This window comes from Actinia tenebrosa, unplaced genomic scaffold (genome assembly GCF_029948245.1).
Source record: "Actinia tenebrosa isolate PJP-AT-01 unplaced genomic scaffold, QUT_ActTen_1.0 PGA_scaffold7__59_contigs__length_16204524, whole genome shotgun sequence".
In the NCBI taxonomy this organism is placed as follows: Eukaryota; Metazoa; Cnidaria; class Anthozoa; order Actiniaria; family Actiniidae; genus Actinia; species Actinia tenebrosa.
In genome coordinates, this window is record NW_028292584.1 from 9,517,071 (window position 1) to 9,537,445 (window position 20,375).

Sequence of the window (20,375 nt, forward strand, 5' to 3'; positions counted from 1 at the left end):
GAGCCTAGCCGTTTGATTCCGCTTTAGTCACTCATGTTTTCACATTCCCATTTAGCTCCCCATCTATGTTTTCTCCCTTTAGTCACATCGATGTTTCATACCCTTTAGTCCCGTCTATTTTTTATCCCTTAGTCACATCATGTTGTCATCCCTTAGTAGTCCCCATCTATGTTTGATTTATATCCCTTTAGTCACATCTATGTTTTCATCCCTTTAGTCCCCCGTCTAGTTTATTTTATCCCTCTAGTCCCACTATGTTTCATCCCTCATGTCACATCTAGTTCATCCCTTTAGCTCCATCTAAATGTTGTATATCCCTCTAGTCCCATCTATGTTTTTATCCTTTAGTCACATCTATGTTTCATCCCTTTAGCCCTCACAGAGTTTTATCACCCCTTTAGTCCCATCCATGTTTCATCCCTTTAGTCCCACAGATGTTTTAATCATTCTCCTCTCCCTCTCTTAGTCCCATCTATGTTTCATCCCTCTAGTCCCATCTATGTTTCATCCCTTTAGTCCCACAGATGTTTTATCCCTTTAGTCCCATCTATGTTTCATCCCTCTAGTCCCACAGATGTTTTATCCCTTTAGTCCCATCTATGTTTTATCCCTTTAGTCCCACAGATGTTTTATCCCTTTAGTCCCATCTATGTTTCATCCCTCTAGTCCCATCTATGTTTCATCCCTTTAGTCCCACAGATGTTTTAATCCTTTAGTCCCATCTATGTTTCATCCCTCTAGTCCCCATAGATGTTTTTAACCCTTTAGTCACTCTATGTTTCATCCCTTTAGTCCCGTCTATGTTTTATCCCTTTAGTCCCATCTATGTTTCATCCCTTTAGTCCCACAGATGTTTTATCCCTTTAGTCCCATAGATGTTTCATCCCTCTAGTCCCATCTATGTTTTATCCCTCTAGTCCCATCTATGTTTTATCCCTCTAGTCCCGTCTATGTTTCATCCCTCTAGTCCCATCTATGTTTCATCCCTTTAGTCCCATCTATGTTTTATCCCTTTAGTCCCACAGATGTTTTATCCCTTTAGTCACATAGATGTTTTTTCCCTCTAGTCCCATAGATGTTTTAACCCTTTAGTCCCATCTATGTTTTATCCCTCTAGTCCCATAGATGTTTTAACCCTTTAGTCACATCTATGTTTCATCCCTTTAGTCCCATCTATGTTTCATCCCTCTAGTCCCATCTATGTTTTATCCCTCTAGTCCCGTCTATGTTTCATCCCTCTAGTCCCATCTATGTTTCATCCCTCTAGTCCCGTCTATGTTTTATTCCTCTAGTTCCATCTATGTTTTATCCCTCTAGTCCCATTTATGTTTTATTCCTCTAGTCCCATCTATGTTTTATCCCTCTAGTCCCATCTATGTTTCATCCCTTTAGTCCCATCTATGTTTCATCCCTCTAGTCCCATCTATGTTTTATCCCTTTAGTCCCATCTATGTTTTATCCCTTTAGTCCCATCTATGTTTCATCCCTCTAGTCCCATCTATGTTTTATTCCTTTAGTCCCGTCTATGTTTTATCCCTTTAGTCCCATCTATGTTTCATCCCTCTAGTCCCATAGATGTTTTAACCCTTTAGTCCCATTGATGTTTTATTCCTCTAGTCCCACAGATGTTTCATCCCTCTAGTCCCATCTATGTTTCATCCCTTTAGTCCCACAGATGTTTCATCCCTCTAGTCCCATCTATGTTTTATCCCTCTAGTCCCATCTATGTTTTATCCCTTTAGTCCCATCTATGTTTTATCCCTCTAGTCCCATCTATGTTTCATCCCTCTAGTCCCATCTATGTTTCATCCCTTTAGTCACATCTATGTTTCATCCCTCTAGTCCCATCTATGTTTTATCCCTTTAGTCCCATCTATGTTTCATCCCTCTAGTCCCATAGATGTTTTAACCCTTTAGTCACATCTATGTTTCATCCCTCTAGTCCCATCTATGTTTTATCCCTTTAGTCCCATCTATGTTTCATCCCTCTAGTCCCATAGATGTTTTAACCCTTTAGTCACATCTATGTTTCATCCCTCTAGTCCCATCTATGTTTTATCCCTTTAGTCCCATCTATGTTTTATCCCTTTAGTCCCATCTATGTTTCATCCCTCTAGTCCCATAGATGTTTTAACCCTTTAGTCACATCTATGTTTCATCCCTTTAGTCCCATCTATGTTTCATCCCTCTAGTCCCATAGATGTTTCATCCCTCTAGTCACATCTATGTTTCATCCCTTTAGTCCCATCTATGTTTCATCCCTTTAGTCCCATCTATGTTTTATCCCTTTAGTCCCACAGATGTTTTATCCCTTTAGTCCCATCTATGTTTCATCCCTTTAGTCCCATCTATGTTTCATCCCTCTAGTCCCATAGATGTTTTAACCCTTTAGTCACATCTATGTTTCATCCCTCTAGTCCCATAGATTTTTTAACCCTTTAGTCACATCTATGTTTTATCCCTTTAGTCCCATCTATGTTTTATCCCTTTAGTCCCATCTATGTTTTATCCCTTTAGTCCCATCTATGTTTCATCCCTTTAGTCCCATCTATGTTTCATCCCTCTAGTCCCATAGATGTTTTAACCCTTTAGTCCCATCTATGTTTCATCCCTTTAGTCCCATCTATGTTTCATCCCTCTAGTCCCATAGATGTTTTATTCCTTTAGTCCCATCTATGTTTCATCCCTTTAGTCCCATCTATGTTTCATCCCTTTAGTCCCACAGATGTTTTATTCCTTTAGTCCCATCTACGTTTCATCCCTTTAGTCCCATCTATGTTTCATCCCTCTAGTCCCATAGATGTTTTAACCCTTTAGTCACATCTATGTTTCATCCCTTTAGTCCCATCTATGTTTTATCCCTTTAGTCCCACAGATGTTTTATCCCTTAAGTCACATAGATGTTTTATCCCTCTAGTCCCATAGATGTTTTAACCCTTTAGTCCCATCTATGTTTTATCCCTCTAGTCCCATAGATGTTTTAACCCTTTAGTCACATCTATGTTTCATCCCTCTAGTCCCATAGATGTTTTAACCCTTTAGTCACATCTATGTTTCATCCCTTTAGTCCCATCTATGTTTCATCCCTCTAGTCCCATCTATGTTTTATCCCTCTAGTCCCGTCTATGTTTCATCCCTCGAGTCCCATCTATGTTTCATCCCTCTAGTCCCGTCTATGTTTCATCCCTCTAGTCCCATCTATGTTTTATCCCTCTAGTCCCATAGATGTTTTAACCCTTTAGTCACATCTATGTTTCATCCCTTTAGTCCCATCTATGTTTCATCCCTCTAGTCCCATCTATGTTTTATCCCTCTAGTCCCGTCTATGTTTCATCCCTCTAGTCCCATCTATGTTTCATCCCTCTAGTCCCGTCTATGTTTTATTCCTCTAGTCCCATCTATGTTTTATCCCTCTAGTCCCATTTATGTTTTATTCCTCTAGTCCCATCTATGTTTCATTCCTTTAGTCCCATCTATGTTTCAAGCCTCTAGTCCCATCTATGTTTCATCCCTCTAGTCCCATCTATGTTTCATCCCTTTAGTCCCATCTATGTTTCATCCCTCTAGTCCCATCTATGTTTTATCCCTCTAGTCCCATCTATGTTTTATCCCTTTAGTCCCATCTATGTTTTATCCCTTTAGTCCCATCTATGTTTTATTCCTTTAGTCCCATCTATGTTTCATCCCTCTAGTCCCATAGATGTTTTAACCCTTTAGTCCCATTGATGTTTTATTCCTCTAGTCCCACAGATGTTTCATCCCTCTAGTCCCATCTATGTTTCATCCCTTTAGTCCCACAGATGTTTCATCCCTCTAGTCCCATCTATGTTTTATCCCTCTAGTCCCATCTATGTTTTATCCCTTTAGTCCCATCTATGTTTTATCCCTCTAGTCCCATCTATGTTTCATCCCTCTAGTCCCATCTATGTTTCATCCCTCTAGTCCCATCTATGTTTCATCCCTCTAGTCCCATCTATGTTTCATCCCTCTAGTCCCATCTATGTTTTATCCCTTTAGTCCCATCTATGTTTCATCCCTCTAGTCCCATCTATGTTTTATCCCTCTAGTCCCATCTATGTTTTATCCCTTTAGTCCCATCTATGTTTTATCCCTTTAGTCCCATCTATGTTTCATCCCTCTAGTCCCATAGATGTTTTAACCCTTTAGTCCCATTGATGTTTTATTCCTCTAGTCCCACAGATGTTTCATCCCTCTAGTCCCATCTATGTTTCATCCCTTTAGTCCCACAGATGTTTCATCCCTCTAGTCCCATCTATGTTTTATCCCTCTAGTCCCATCTATGTTTTATCCCTTTAGTCCCATCTATGTTTTATCCCTCTAGTCCCATCTATGTTTCATCCCTCTAGTCCCATCTATGTTTCATCCCTCTAGTCCCATCTATGTTTCATCCCTCTAGTCCCATCTATGTTTCATCCCTCTAGTCCCATCTATGTTTTATCCCTTTAGTCCCATCTATGTTTCATCCCTCTAGTCCCATCTATGTTTTATCCCTCTAGTCCCATCTATGTTTTATCCCTTTAGTCCCATCTATGTTTTATCCCTTTAGTCCCATCTATGTTTTATCCCTCTAGTCCCATCTATGTTTCATCCCTCTAGTCACATCTATGTTTCATCCCTCTAGTCCCATCTATGTTTCATCCCTCTAGTCCCATCTATGTTTTATCCCTTTAGTCCCATCTATGTTTTATCCCTTTAGTCCCATCTATGTTTTATCCCTTTAGTCCCATCTATGTTTCATCCCTTTAGTCACATCTATGTTTCATCCCTTTAGTCCCATCTATGTTTTATCCCTTTAGTCCCATCTTTGTTTTATCCCTTTAGTCCCATCTATGTTTCATCCCTCTAGTCCCATCTATGTTTTATCCCTTTAGTCCCATCTATGTTTTATCCCTTTAGTCCCATCTATGTTTTATCCCTTTAGTCCCATCTATGTTTCATCCCTCTAGTCCCATCTATGTTTCATCCCTTTAGTCACATCTATGTTTCATCCCTTTAGTCCCATCTATGTTTCATCCCTCTAGTCCCATCTATGTTTCATCCCTTTAGTCCCATCTATGTTTTATCCCTTTAGTCCCATCTATGTTTTATCCCTTTAGTCCCATCTATGTTTTATCCCTTTAGTCCCATCTATGTTTCATCCCTTTAGTCCCATCTATGTTTCATCCCTTTAGTCCCATCTATGTTTTATCCCTTTAGTCCCATCTATGTTTCATCCCTTTAGTCACATCTATGTTTCATCCCTTTAGTCCCATCTATGTTTTATCCCTTTAGTCCCATCTATGTTTTATCCCTTTAGTCCCATCTATGTTTCATCCCTCTAGTCCCATCTATGTTTTATCCCTTTAGTCCCATCTATGTTTCATCCCTTTAGTCCCACAGATGTTTCATCCCTTTAGTCACGTCTATGTTGTTTTATTCCTTTAGTCCCATTGATGTTTTATTCCTCTAGTCCCACAGATGTTTTAACCCTTTAGTCCCATCTATGTTTCATCCCTTTAGTCCCATCTATGTTTCATCCCTCTAGTCCCATCTATGTTTCATCCCTTTAGTCCCACAGATGTTTCATCCCTTTAGTCACGTCTATGTTGTTTTATTCCTTTAGTCCCATTGATGTTTTATTCCTCTAGTCCCACAGATGTTTTAACCCTTTAGTCCCATAGATGTTTCATTCCTTTAGTCCCATCTATGTTTCATCCCTTTAGTCCCATCTATGTTTCATCCCTTTAGTCCCATCTATGTTTTATCCCTTTAGTCCCATCTATGTTTTATCCCTTTAGTCCCATCTATGTTTCATTCCTTTAGTCCCATCTATGTTTTATCCCTCTAGTCCCATCTATGTTTTATCCCTTTAGTCCCATCTATGTTTTATTCCCTTAGTGCCACAGATGTTTTATTCCTTTAGTTCCATCTATGTTTTATTCCTTTAGTCCCATCTATGTTTTATCCCTTTAGTCCCTTTTCCTTTTCCATGTGTTATCCAATATTTGTCGCTTTTCCCATCTATGTCCGGTATTTATGGATGAATGATCATTATCATTACGTCACCAGTGATGTTATATCCATAGTCATGCGCGTTTTGGAGCCCTAAATTTATTTATCCCGAAACGTGTACGAAATCCAAAACTATATCGTGTACGATTGTAAATGTATCCAACGAAACTGATCGTGTACGATATCAAAGCTGAATCGTGTACGATTATTTTTACGCAATGAAACTGATCGTGTACGATATCAAAGCTGAATCGTGTACGATTATTTACACGCAATGAAACTGATCGTGTACGATATCAAAGCTGAATCGTGTACGATTGTAAATGTAACCAACCACGTGATCGTGTACGATATCAAAGCTGATCGTGTACGATTATTTACACACAACGAAACTGATCGTGTACGATCAGAATGAACGTGTTGGATATGAGATCGTGTACGATGTCATGAGATCGTATACGATATCCCAGATAGACACATTGATCCGATATTTTGCATTTACCTGGGGATCTGTAACAGGCAAGCACAATAAATCGAGAGTTGGTAGAGTCCTTTAAATCCAAGCACATGCACTCCAAATCATCAGGTTCGATTTTATGTCTTCTGTAAGCGACCAAATCGTTACGTACGTATGCCAATAAACCACCACCACCTTTTTTACGGTCTCGTCGCAATAAGCGATAACCAGGATGTTTGAGTTTGGAATCTGATACGGTCTTGTCGATTTTAGTCTCACTAATAAAGAATACATCAAATAATTTACGGTTGAGAATGACTTTGACTTCGTCCAGTTTATTCAACAGTCCATTGATATTAATATGAGCCAGTTTCAAGTTGTATTTATAATAATTGTTGACATTAGATTCATACCATTCGATAGAATCTTCTCCGGCTTCCTGGCCATTAAAGGACTTGTTGTTCTTGTCTTCACTCTGATTATCATTGAAACTATCGTTAAAAGGATTATCAATGAAGGGTAAAACATCAGAGATACATGTTGGACAGGTCCAATTGCCTTCAGAGCTATTTTTCAGCCTCAGAAAATCCTTAGGAGTAAATGCTTGACACTTGATATGGTGTGAACGGTTGCAAATATCACAACTCAGAACTCGGTGGTTTTTAGCGATGGTTCGACCACAAGTCTGACATTTATCAGGACCAGGATTTAAACATATATCTCCACTGATAAATAGACGAATTAGATGGAATCCAGAGACAGAATTTGAATGGTACTTAATTCGAGAAGAGAAGTAACCTTTCCCACGTGCTATACGAATTATTAGGCGTTTGTGGTTCCACGAACAAGAATGGAAATTTCTTACTTCAATCTTCACGGAATCTCCACCAAAAGACAAATTATTGCTAGATAAGACTTCGTTGAATCCATTAGTTCCATATTCATATGAAAAGATAAGCCATAGAGCAATAAAATTGAGCAAAAATACAGAGCGACAGTAAAGACGTCTGCACGCCATGTCATTGTCACTGTCCAATGAATCAAGTAATTTTGTGGAGTGTATTATAAAATTAGAAATAGTCAATGTGTGACTATTGTTTTCAGAACGTTGACAAACTCTCTCTTCCAGATTGCTATCACAGCAAACTAATTCACTGTTTGCAGCACACTCATGTCTATAAGATTTTAACTATGATGAATAATATCATGAACATGATAATGATTGATAGGCATTGTTTGTATTACTGTGACCATGATGTGATGCAGGAAAAAGCTACATACATCAGCACTTTATTGACAAGAATAATAGAATACAGGGTCTTACTTTGTCCTTAAATATTCAAAATCGGCAGAGGCTTATATGAAAATTTAAAATACACGGAATCCTGAAAAAAAGCCAAAATAAATTTTATTTTATTCTGGAAGACGAAAGAGCTTTATAAAATTTCAAGAATTTAGCTCATCGAATACTCATAGGCAGAAAAATAAAACGTTATCAGCTTAGAATAAAAATTTGGAAAATAAGCTTAAACTTAAGTGTCGCAAGAAATTTTGAATAAGCTTAAATATAGCTAACTTAAGCTTAATAACTAACTTAGTTTTACCATAACTTCATCAAGAATGTAAGAAAAAGATATAACTAGCTAAAAACTAGTGTGAGCTGCGTCGGTGTTTCTAATGAAACAGTAATGATGAAAAGGTAAATTATACACCGTGAAAAGATGAAAAAACGTACTGACGTTTCGGACGCTAGTCCTTCGTCGCTCTTTTACTACGACGAAGGACTAGCGTCCGAAACGTCAGTAAGTTTTTTCATCTTTTCACGGTGTATTATTTACCTTTTCATCATTACTGTTTCAAGAATGTAAGACTAAGCTTATGTTCATACTTACTTAGACAAGGCACCTCGAATATTAAAGCCCAATATAAAAAGAGAATTGTCCGCGACAAGTTTGAAAAGCCCATCTTCTGTAAATAAACGAGAAACGAGGAAGTAAACTGAAACAAACAGCGACACTTCGACGCTCCCAGCATCTGCTCGCTCAGAAACGAGGGTAACCTCGTTCTGATCCTACTATTACTAGGTTAGACTCTTCCACAGTCTCTCGCTCGTCCGTTCCGTCTCCACGCTTAGAGACTGTAACGGTACAATGACCGAAAGGACTTATGGGTCCCGAAAACTTGGACCCAGCGTGCTTTGGGAACCAAAATACTCGTCCACAGTCTCTCTCGTTTTCGCCGCCATCTTAAAAATATTGAAACGAGAGAGACTGTGGACGAGTATTTTGGTTCCCAAAGCACGCTGGGTCCAAGTTTTCGGGACCCATAAGTCCTTTCGGTCATTGTACCGTTACAGTCTCTAAGCGTGGAGACGGAACGGACGAGCGAGAGACTGTGGAAGAGTCTATTACTAGGTTTGCCTGTAGACTTTTCCACAGTCTCTCGCTCTTCCGTTCCGTCTCCACGCTTAGAGACTGTAACGGTACAATGACTATGGGGTAAAATACCGGTCAAAAATACGTGTAGTATACATGTATTATACAAGTATCATACATGTAATGGCGTCTCAAACGTGTACTTAAATACATGCTTTCATATAAATACAGGTTTGTTAAACATGTATTTGTAAAGAAAGTGACAAGATACATGTGTCTGGTACATGCACAGGCTTACCATCCGAAGTATCTGTGGTTTCGGATGTGTGGGCTCCCTGTGGTCTCTTATGGCGTTCGCCCGTTAATAAAATTTTGAATTATCGAGTGATTTCAGCTTCTCAAAAATACATCTTCTGAAGACTTCCTAAGAATCAAATGCCGTCAAAATAAAGTTTAGTCATTCACTTCATGAAATTTGAGTGCTATTTCTTCGTCCGATGCGTTTTAAGGCCGGTTTTTGGCGTTTGGCGTGAGCTATGTTTGTGTGTGTGAGAGAGGAGAGGAAAGGGGAAGGCAGGCAACAAAACTTGACCACCGCTCGATCTAGCCCATCAGAATTCAAATCCAAGAAAAATCTCACCAAAAATATACCAAGGCACGATCAAAGAGATCCTAAGCTATTGATACAACTACTGGCACAAATGAATGTACATTTTCTGTTAATGAACAGCAAAAGGTGTACAATGCCGAACAACAACTCATCAGTATTCCATCCGGTCGTGAAACCGCTGGTCACACATTTTGAATACATTACACATGTAAATTTGTTTTCTCAATTTCATTTATGTTTCTTTCTTTTTTTCTTTCTAACTTTCTTTCAGACCACGTGTCATTCCCTTGAGAATAACTAACACTTATTTACAGGGACCGAGGGAAACAGTATGTCTTGTGGTCCCGAGACCGCTGATGTTTCACGAGACGGAGCCGAGGGAAACATAAACGGTCGAGGGACCACAAAACATACTGCTTTCCCAAGGTCCCAGTAAATAAGTGCTTTATTATCGCACCAAGTGTCAAAGAGAACAAGAAAATCGGAAAGGCTCCATGTTTAATCTGATGTTTCGTGAAAGAAAACGTGTGAATGAATTTTGCAAACGCGCGCTCAAATGTGTTGCTTTCTGATTTCTGGTTTTTATATTTTTTCAATCACGTGACTTCCGGTTTTGTTATTCCCGGTCCATAACATAATATTCCCCTCCCAGAATGGTCGCCAGGAAACAGTGGAATTTCTTCGCGTTCACGTGACACACTCTCGACCAATAGAAATTGAGGAAAATTGAACTTTGACACTTGGTATATAATAATCTTCTTTGTTTGAGTTGTATCCATATTCATGTGTATTCTCATGTGCAACTGAGCGCAAACCTTAAACAAAGAAATGATGTTCTAGGGAATGACACGTTGTTACACCACGTACAAAATGTAATAACTCGCACAAAATGTAATACTGACACAAAATGTAATACAAACTGACACAAAATGTAATAACATTTGACACAAAATGTAATAAAGTTGCTAACACAAAATGTAATAAAATTTGACACAAAATGTAATAACTTTATTAACGCAAAATCTAATAAATTTTGACACAAAATGTAATAATTACTTACTAACTTACCTACTTACTTACTTACTTACTTACTTACTTACTTACTTACTTACTTACTTACTTACTTACTTACTTACTCCCTCCCTCCCTCACTCACTCACTCACTCACTCACTTACTCACTCACTCACTCACTCAATCACTCACTCACTTGATGGTAGCTTGCTTGCTTGCTTGCATCCTTGCATGCATGCATGCTTGCTTGCTTAAGGTGACTGCCTACTTTTGGAAATTGATTTAAGCTTTTCTTAAAACTTCGATTTTCCGAATTGAAATTTAATGCTGATTCCAAATCTGGAAAGAAAAATAGGGTGTCCCGAGCTCGTTTTCGAGATAATCAGCATTTAATGGGAGCCTACGCACGAGCTTTTGGTGTAAAAATTGCACCACCGGAAGTGATTAGAAAAAAATTAAGATTCATAAGATAATAGTTATTTGCAGACTATATAATTGCACGAACGAAGGCTAGTCAATCCTTCTACAATAATACATGGATATTTTCGACAAAAAGACAGAGAGATACATTGATTTGTCATATTTTGTAGTTTCGGTGCTCTTAAAAAATCTCATAAAGTCGAACAAAAATCCCTACAAAAATCTATTTTTTCACGTGTTCCTGATTTAAACTTTTCCTAAAATGTTGATATAACCTTGATTTTTAGGAGTTTTTTCGAATGAGCTATCAAAAAATATAGAGTCCCGTGCAAAATTTGAGGGTTTTGCCCTGTTGAAGCTCAAAACGCGTATGGTTCTTCAATAAAATCTCGTAGATTTTTCAGCGGTTTTTGAGCGCGCGCACATCGTGGGCTCAAATCGAACGTTCAAAAGTAGGCAGCCACCTTAATTGATTGACGGTTGCTAAATCCAAAAGTAGCAAAAACTAGTTATATTCCAAAAGCATGTGCGTAGTTTTTCTTGAAAAAAGGAAATTTTAAATTTGTTTCTTTATTACATTTTGTGTCAAAATTTATTAAATTTTGCGTTAATAAAGTTATTACATTTTGTGTTAGCAACTTTATTACATTTTGTGCGAGTTATTACATTTTGTGGCGTAACACACGTGGTCTGAAATAAGAAAACAGAGTCAGAGCCGAGGAGGTCAATTAAGTAATTATTTAATTCGTTCGCTTCCCTCATTCGTACGCGCGTAAGATATGAGCTCAATATACGAAGATAAAACCCGTATCTCCCCGCGGCCATGTATATCCTCTATTTGTCAATGTCCCAAACGTGTACAACAGTTACACTCTTTTTTTTTTTTTTTTTTTTTTTCTTTTCCAGATTGCTTTCAGTTTATTGAAGTAAGTCAGAATCCACTTGTTGTTATTATTGGCCACAACAGTACAGATGTCAAGCTGCAATGGGAGTTCATGCAGGTGATCATTTTAACAGTCTGGTCATCAACAGATACAAAGATGGTCAGGTTGATTCAAAGGTGGAAATGGCAAGTTATTACTCCAATGGTTATACCAAGACTAATAATGACTCTCTGTATGCTCTAAATGCAAGTGGTGTTTCACCCAGAGGGTTTGCCAGCTTCTTGATAAAAAACATACTTGTTCAAGACCCTAACAAAGATGGCACCAAGTTCGATCCCCTCGACCCTGATGTAACATATGTATACAGTATTACAGTTAATCCGGACCGCAATTGGAATTGGAGTTTGGAGTTCCAGATTGAGTTATTAGATGACTTTGATCAGTATGGCATAAATGCTCTGCCTTAAATGCCTTTCAACTGGCACTGTCATTCGAAATTTTCCCAGGTAACCCAGTCTATCCTGCCACCAGGGTCTTGTTAGCGGGTTACCTGTGGTAAACAGGTCATAAAATACCTTCTCTTTTCTGATTCCTTCCCGACAAAATGGACAAATTGCGCAAATAGTACCCAGAGGTCTTCAGGGCCTTACCAAAGAGACCTTTGCGGACTTCTGCTATAGGGTTCCAGTCTACAGCCCGGGCAATTACCTTGAAACAGCTGTCAATCAATGTCACTATGTTGCCAAGTGATTATGAAAGGACGGAGCTAACAGACACGTGATAAAAATTTATGTCTATACGCATGCTCTATTTTGTTGGATACTGTAATAGCGCAGCGCAGCCGTGACGTCATAAAAACGAAGACAAAGGCGAAATTCGGACAAACAAACTTACAGGTTTACTTTCAGCAGATAATTTTCACAGCCGATCGCAGTTGATCTTAGTTTACATGGGTTGTTATTGTAACTTTAAGTAAAAATAATAAAATCGGTTCGTATAATCAGTGCGATGTGCTATTCAAGACAGCGCTAGCAGAACTAGAAATATTTATGAACCATCGTAATCGTAAACAATGATTTTAAGCAAGGTGTTAATGACTCCTAAGCGAGAATTTCTAAGAATCACTTCAAACTTCATGGGCAATAGATTATTTTGGTTAACTATTCATGCTTTGATTAAGCTATTCAAAGCAGTATTTTCTGTAATCGAAGATCAGTACTAAGGGATAAACTAGTCATGTTAAAGAACTACAAGCATGATCAACGGCTTCAACTTTTAAATTATTTTGCAAGCTGACGCGATTCTGATCACTTGATGCTATATTTTAAGGTATTTTGGCTGTGAAAGCTACTACAAATAAAAACCAGGTACATAAAAGTTTATTTGAGTTTTGGTTTTGTTATTATTAAAGGACTAATAAAATGATGAAAATAAATTTCTAAGGCCTAGGGCAAACGTCGAACTTTCCATGCACCGAACTTAATTACATCAAAGAATGCCGCCTCATTATCACATGATATCCATTGTTTTTAATGAGTTCGGTGCATGGAAAGTTCGACGTTTGCCCTAGACCTAAAACGCGTTCATTTTTGCTTATTAGAGTTGCGTGACGACACTAATAGTGGTTGCGTAAAAGATTAGTATCAAGATCATCGATAAATCAGTGACTACCAAAATTCACGGGTCCACGTATTGGATTAGGCTACATCCCTACATCATGTGATTTGTTATTAAAAAGATATAACTAGCTAAAAACTAGTGTGAGCTGCGTCGGTGTTTCTAATGAAACAGTAATGATGAAAAGGTAAATTATACACCGTGAAAAGATGAAAAAACTTACTGACGTTTCGGACGCTAGTCCTTCGTCGGAGTAAAAGAGCTTTGATGATTTGTTATTGTGTGCCCACCATTAAAGACTGCGTGGTACAGCGGACCTTTCAAATCTTTACAGATTTCTCTAAAATATGATCTATATATTTTATGATTTTAAATCGGCAACATGCATGATTTTAGTACGGTTATGACGCAACTATCTTATTCAACTTAATTTCAGTCCTTCCCAAAATCGCTGCATTTGTCTGTGAAGGTTGTGTAAATGGGAGTGTCATCGAGAACCAAACCATCACCTTGTTGTGTAATGCTACTGGTAAACCCATACCAAACATCAGATGGATGAAGAATGGAGAATATTACGATGGAAGTAGTTCAGTATCAAGTTCAAACAACGCCCTTGTCTTCCAACAAGTAGCAATAAATGACGAAGGAAGCTATACCTGTATTGCTGACAATGGGGTTGGTAATCCAGACAAGAAGTTATTCACTTTACTTGTTAAATGTAAGTATGAATTTAATATAAGCAACATATAATTTCTCCGATGGCACTTAGTATAAATTACGTCAGTTTTGTTTTCTAATTAATAACTGTCATGGATTCAAACCCCTTTGATGTTGGGGATTTGTTCACCGATGTATTCTAAAAGCAATGCTCGAAATATTATTGTTGGATTCCTTTAGAAATACTACTTACCTTCACATATTTATCTATTGTTTTCTAAGATTACTATATAAAACATAAAAAGAAACATGTTTTTTGTTTTAAAAAACTGTTAGTAATGTGCACGCAATATTCATGTGATCCATGCATGCGTCCCGAGAATCAACATAGAAATAGCGACGTTCTATATTCCTTGAATACTGGTCTGAAATGATATATATTATCAAGCTTGTGTAATGCATAAACCATGCACTGACAAAGTGCAGTTTTCATATGACTGAAAAATTCACGGCACGAACAAGGCCATGACACGGCAAAGGATACGCCAGACCAATCACATTGCACGATAATTTACTCTCCAATCAAACCGGAACAAAGCATAAACACGGCGCGGACACGGTCACGCCAAGGTCATGGCAATGCCAGGCCAATCACATTGCGCGAGAAAAAAAATCAGCCAATTAAAATTCTAGAAAGCATCACGGTCACGGCACCTCACGCTTACGGCACTGAGCTTTTCACAGCCATACGAAAACTGCACTATGCTTTCAAACACAATGCATGTTGAAGTTAACAGTCATTTCTTTTTTGCACAATATACATGGAAGTGTTAAAGCATAAGTTGTTGTTGGTAATGGAATTTGTAGACTTGCTCCCAGCCGACCTCTCCGAGACGCACAGAGCGCGAAGTATAGGTGAAAAAAAAAATGCTATTATGGAGAGAGGTCGTCCTTCGTCCAGCGCGTGTGATCCTGGTTGGGCTGCCTGTGCTTTATTCAGCGCGCGTAAACTAATATGGAGACGAAGGACCTTGCGAAAGTCTATAGAATTTGGTGTAATGGAATTTGGGAGGATTTGGTAAAAATGAAGAAATTATGTTTTATTTTTATTTTTTTGGTCGCAAAGGGCAAACTTTGAAAATCCTATCGCACATGCACGCTCCCACCCACTTAAACTCCAACTCATACTTACATTTCATATATCACTTTACTGTGCATTAAACTATATGTAGGTTTTTTCTTTCTGTTTCCGAAATAATGTAAGTTCACTTTGCTGTAGATATATAGAAATCATTTATAACTCATATATAATGTTGTGTAGACTACTACTACTACTAATCTATTCATACAATCTCATGTAGCGAAGCGAGTTTTATGTATGTATGTGGTGTCTCTGGGGATTGATTGGGTGTTTAAGAGCAGACCATGCGGCTGGATCGAGGATCAGAAGCTCGTAGTTAATTTTTAGCGGCAAACATTCTGAGGGAATATAGCGAAGTTTTATTGTGAAGCACCCTACTCACAAGCTGGTCTGAGCCAACATAACTCAGAGAAACTAAAGTAATTAACAAAGAGAATTGTTACACTCACTTCAGATAAACCTAAAGATACTTTGCTCTGCCCAAGTAAGTTGGATGTATGTGAGAACAAGGTCATTAAACTTAGTTGCACGGCCGATGCATATCCATCAGTCAAGAACTACTCGCTGTACAATGGTAATATTTACCTTGGGTCAAGCAGCAATGGACAGTTTACTACAACAGCAACACCATTGGGATTGAATAAGTTTTGTTGTGTTGCTTTGAATGAAATTGGAAGTAGTCAATGTGCCTTTTCTGATGTATACCTAATGGGTAAGTGAAATGATACGGTGGCTATGCATACTACTTTTCCATACTGTAACGATATTTAATGGCTGTCATACTGCATGCGATACATATCAAACGAATTCATGTATTCTAGGTTTTATTTAGTGTTTTTTTATCGGAACTTCCTTTGAAAATTTCAGCGTAGATGCCTAGTCGGATACAGCTCTATTGTTTATTTTCTTTGCTGTTATTTTTGTTTTTATCTTCGTCTGTTTCGTACCCCTTTCGTAGTGTATGTCGTTGTCGTTGCATGTTATTTGTTTTTCTTTTTATGTTTTGAGACCACTTATTCACAGCCCTCTTGTCTTCCTTCATTTTTTTTACTTTTCAAAACCCTTTTCAATACCTTAATTTTTTTATTCGCGATAATTGAAAAATTTACAGCGGAGCCCATAATTTTGAACGAAAGTTGAACAAAATAATAATAATGATGTCGTTGATGATGATTATGTTGATGATGATTTAAAAGTTCAATAATAATGACCAATGCTTACTTGCAGGAGACATAACCACTCGGTGTAAAATCAATAACAAGAATACATCAGTTGCAGCAGTAAAGGAAGGAGATAAAGTAGTTATGCAGTGTGACGTATCTGGGAATGAATCATACTACATGTACCAGTGGGTTAAAGTAAAGGACAGTCTGTCTGTCAGGAATGATACATGGCAATTAACATTTGGTTCAATAAACCGCATGAATGAAGGTTATTACCAGGTGACCTTGCGAGATAAACTAAACTGCTCATCACAAACAAGATCTTTTAACATCACTGTCAACTGTAAGTAGGATTTTATTGAACTAGTCTTTAATAACGCTTGTCATTAATATCATTAGCCAGAAAACACCAGCATCTTGACTTTTCCTGAAAAGAGAGTAAAGATAATTTATTTCTCACATTTTTTTGGGTCTTCATTCAAAAACTCACCAACCGTCCCTCCGCCTGTCTGTCCTTCCACCTATCCATCGATCCATCGGATTGATCACTCATCCGTCAATCCATCCCTTGACCTACGAATCCATCCATTTATCCATCTATCTATCTGAAGTCCATTCATTCATTAAAAACTATTTATTCATCTTCTTAAAGATGAATAAACAGTTTTTAATGAATGAAATTTTGATATGTTCAGTTTTATCTTGTTTGAATTGTTTTTAGCGCGTTCCATTTTGTTCAGTCGGTTGGTCGGTATGTCAGCGCCACCTTAGAGAATATGGAGGGTGATGATGTTCAACTAGTTTGCAGTGCTAATGGTGACCCACCACCTGATATGATGTGGATAAGAAATGGAAGTATTCGAGGCATGGGGAGTACGTTGGAGATAAATGGTGTATCAAAAAGTGATGGTGGAAAATATACATTTTTGTCCAACAACAGTCTTGGTTACCAAGTAGAGAATATTTTCGTAACAGTGAAATGTAAGTATAAAGAACTGAGAATCGGTAATCGATAATCGGTAATAGAGCTGGGTTTATGCAATAAACACCGACGCATAAAAATCATTTCAGCCTAGGAAATTAAAGTTGTTCCACACGGACACACTAATGCCAAGCATTTTACTACGGTTTTAACAAATCAAACAAGCATTCATGTAGCTCTTTTGATTTTCTAACTGGTAACCGCTTGTCATTGATTCGTTCGAAACAAATATCAGTGAATGAAGTATCTGCAGGATTAGGAAGAATAGGAAGTTCTGAAAACTAGAAATGAAATTAAAGGCATTTTCATCCTTGAGGTTCAAATTCATGGAATTTGATTGGATTTGCTTTAAGGAAGCAATCTTTCCTCTTACTTTTTCCATAATTTCTCTATTTCTAATCGATCTTTTATATACACTTATTTAAAAAACCTGAATTGAAAATCGAAATTCTACTAATAATAAAATGCCTGGAGTTATACTATATCCTGCGTTACTTTATTTTGCGTAGTGAAAATCATAGCACCAGAGATAACGAATCCTTATAAACAAGTAATATTGGTTGATGAGGGAAAAGACGTTAGCATTGTTTGCAATGCCATTGGATACCCAGTACCTAATATCACCTGCACGAAGGACGGCACTGTCATTGGTGTTGGACGAATATTCAATATAGCACGAGTAAAAAGGAACGATTCATCGTGTTACACGTGTACAGCAGATAATGGTATTGGACACGCCAAGAATGTCAGCACATGCTTAGATATACATTGTAAGTTTAAAGTCATATGCCTTTTCTCCAGAAAATAGGTTTCTTGTGATAAAAGACATTACGATTTGCTATGCCGGATAATGATAAAAGAAATGTTTTGTATTGCGAAAAATATTCTTAAAACAAGATATGCCAAGCCAATTTTAATAACTTTGACTTCATTTTTCCATTGCTTTGCATTGCAGTCTATCCCGGTATATTATACTGTCTTCTTTTTTACGCTGCTATTTATGATGTTTCATCATTCCGGCTCGAAAACTTCCTCTTAAAAATTTAGAGACTTTATTTGTTTTATATTTTGAAGTATTAATTAATGTGATAATTTACATTGTACAGATCCACCTTCCAACATTACTATTCTACCATCGAGAAGGCAAATGATTCTAAAAGAGGGGACTAGTTTTTCCCTATATTGCCAAAGTGACAGCAATCCACCCCCGACTTACACATGGAAGCATAATGGGGGGACTTTAACTGATGGACAAAATGGAATACTAGTATTTAACAGTATCAAGCGAAAACAAAACGGAACATACCAATGTGAAGCGAAAAATCATCTTGGCTGGCTCCTTTCAGTCCCGATTGAAATCGTCGTTCAATGTGAGTAGGCATCGCGTAAATAAGCACTAATAAGCACAATCGCATCTTTTATTATTTTCTTATTTTCCACTTTAAGGGTTCTGCAATTGATCAGCATGTCTGCATGCATGCAAAGATAAAACCTGAACTGGTAGTGGTGTATAATCACTGAAGTACTTGCATGTTGCGGTTAGCGTTTACTAGTAACCTGAAAGAGTCATTATAATTGTTTCATGTTATATGTATTTTGTTTCCCCCTTAACAGACTTAGATCCTCTGGAAGTGATTGGATCAAGTAACAAGAGCTACAGTCAGTCCAATCCACTGGTATTGTTCAACCTTAGTATCAACGCTTATCCCAGTAACACATCCCTGTCTTGCAATCCTTCTGCACCGAATATATTGACTACTATCACCAGCCATGATGCAGGATTAAATGGAAAACAGTATTTGGTGGTGGTTATCATCCAGAATGATGTGGATAGTGCTAGCATTGTGTGTAAAGCTGAAAATAGCGTCGGTATACGAGAGAGGACATTGGATTTTTACAGACAACCAATACGTGAGTAATGATAATGAGAATTACAAATGCCACTAGCTTGAGCTGATCCAGTCCTGATCAGATGAATTTGCTATAACCCATCATACCATATTTGACTGTTTTTCGTTTCTACTTTAGTTTTCAAGGAAACGTTTACAGGGCAGTTTAGAATAACAAACCAAGAATGGCAGGATGACCTTCAGGATGTAAAGTCAGCAGGCTACAATGATCTTAAACAGAAGTGCATCAAAATAGTAAGTAGAGTATAGTCATGTTCGTTCGTTCGTTCGTTCGTTCGTTCGTTCGTTCGTTCGTTCGTTCGTTCGTTCGCTGCATGGTCATTATTTTCATTAGTTTATTTTATTTTTATTTCTAGTTAGAAGCTGCATACTTAGGTGTACCATACTTGGCTGCCATAAAAATTAAGGATTTCATGTAAGTATTCTTCAAACATATAGTGCCTATAATTTCAGTAACTGCACTTATAATCGCTAATTAAGGACCGCCGCGAAATACAGCAGTAGAGCAGCTCACCAGGGTCTGTGCTATAGATCCTCTCTCCTTACTGAATTTGAGCACAGGATAACCTTGCAGTTAACGGAAAATCCACACGATATCTCCCCCCACATGAGTGATTTCAATATGTTATGGTTTAACTTGAGCAAAGCTGTATTCTTTTTATCTTTACGACTTTCATTACAATAGTAAGGGAAGCATCATAGTGCGGTTTGAGCTAGAAGTCATTGGTAAAGTACCTGATCCACTGCTGCCTTTGAGATATTATATCAAAAGACAAGGAGAAGAGATCAATGGCTTACAGATAGACTACAACCGCATTCAGAAATCAAGTGGTAAGATGGTTTAGTAGCCTGTATTCGACTCGGGGTAGGCCAAGAGTGTTTTTACTTTTGTTTTACCAATGCTTTCATCGCTACTCGCTCATCAAGACATAGGTCGTAACTCGGAAATCGAACAATAGACTGTCGTCATTCAAATGAATCGCCCCATGTACTTTTACGTACTCTAAGGATTTATTTGACAGGTGCGCGATGCTTAGTCTATATTGCCTGATTTGGCTGTACCGAATTTTGTCTCGATATCGTGTATAAATGAAAATAGTGGTAAAAATTTGTGTGACCATATTTGTATTGTATT

General features: G+C 37.8%; 2 protein-coding genes and 1 long non-coding RNA gene across 3 annotated transcripts; 2 read left to right on the forward strand and 1 right to left on the reverse strand.

Annotated features, from left to right (window-relative positions):
• Positions 1 to 6,389: 6,389 nt before the first annotated feature.
• On the reverse strand, positions 6,390 to 7,487 carry LOC148905530 (uncharacterized). The gene is made up of 2 exons (XM_089040571.1): positions 6,883 to 7,487; positions 6,390 to 6,747 (listed from the first exon to the last, which is right to left on the reverse strand). Exons 1-2 carry the CDS (start codon positions 7,485 to 7,487, stop codon positions 6,390 to 6,392), a joined length of 963 nt encoding a protein of 320 aa, XP_088896697.1.
• A 4,384-nt stretch (positions 7,488 to 11,871) lies between these two features.
• LOC116288679 (cell adhesion molecule CEACAM5-like) lies at positions 11,872 to 19,249 on the forward strand. Its single transcript, XM_089040573.1, has 8 exons — positions 11,872 to 12,136; positions 13,824 to 14,105; positions 15,640 to 15,897; positions 16,413 to 16,695; positions 17,070 to 17,329; positions 17,840 to 18,100; positions 18,437 to 18,700; positions 18,945 to 19,249. The coding sequence occupies exons 1-8, from the start codon at positions 11,872 to 11,874 to the stop codon at positions 19,247 to 19,249; spliced, it is 2,178 nt and encodes a 725-aa protein (XP_088896699.1).
• Positions 19,250 to 19,355: 106 nt separating this feature from the next.
• Positions 19,356 to 20,065, forward strand: LOC116288680 (uncharacterized). Its single transcript, XR_004196225.2, has 3 exons — positions 19,356 to 19,474; positions 19,597 to 19,655; positions 19,926 to 20,065. It is a non-coding gene; the product is annotated as an uncharacterized LOC116288680 (long non-coding RNA).
• The last annotated feature ends 310 nt before the right edge of the window (positions 20,066 to 20,375 follow it).

Bases quoted from the DNA above. Each gene is read 5' to 3' on its own strand.
- LOC148905530 (XM_089040571.1), bottom strand. From the start codon at position 7,487: ATGGCGTGCAGACGTCTTTACTGTCGCTCTGTATTTTTGCTCAATTTT. The intron at 6,748-6,882 runs GTATGAATCTAA...ATTCTTTATTAG, and splicing joins GGAGAAGATTCTATCGAATG to TGAGACTAAAATCGACAAGA.
- LOC116288679 (XM_089040573.1), top strand. From the start codon at position 11,872: ATGGGAGTTCATGCAGGTGATCATTTTAACAGTCTGGTCATCAACAGA. The intron at 14,106-15,639 runs GTAAGTATGAAT...CACTCACTTCAG, and splicing joins ATTCACTTTACTTGTTAAAT to ATAAACCTAAAGATACTTTG. The intron at 18,701-18,944 runs GTGAGTAGGCAT...CCCCCTTAACAG, and splicing joins GATTGAAATCGTCGTTCAAT to ACTTAGATCCTCTGGAAGTG.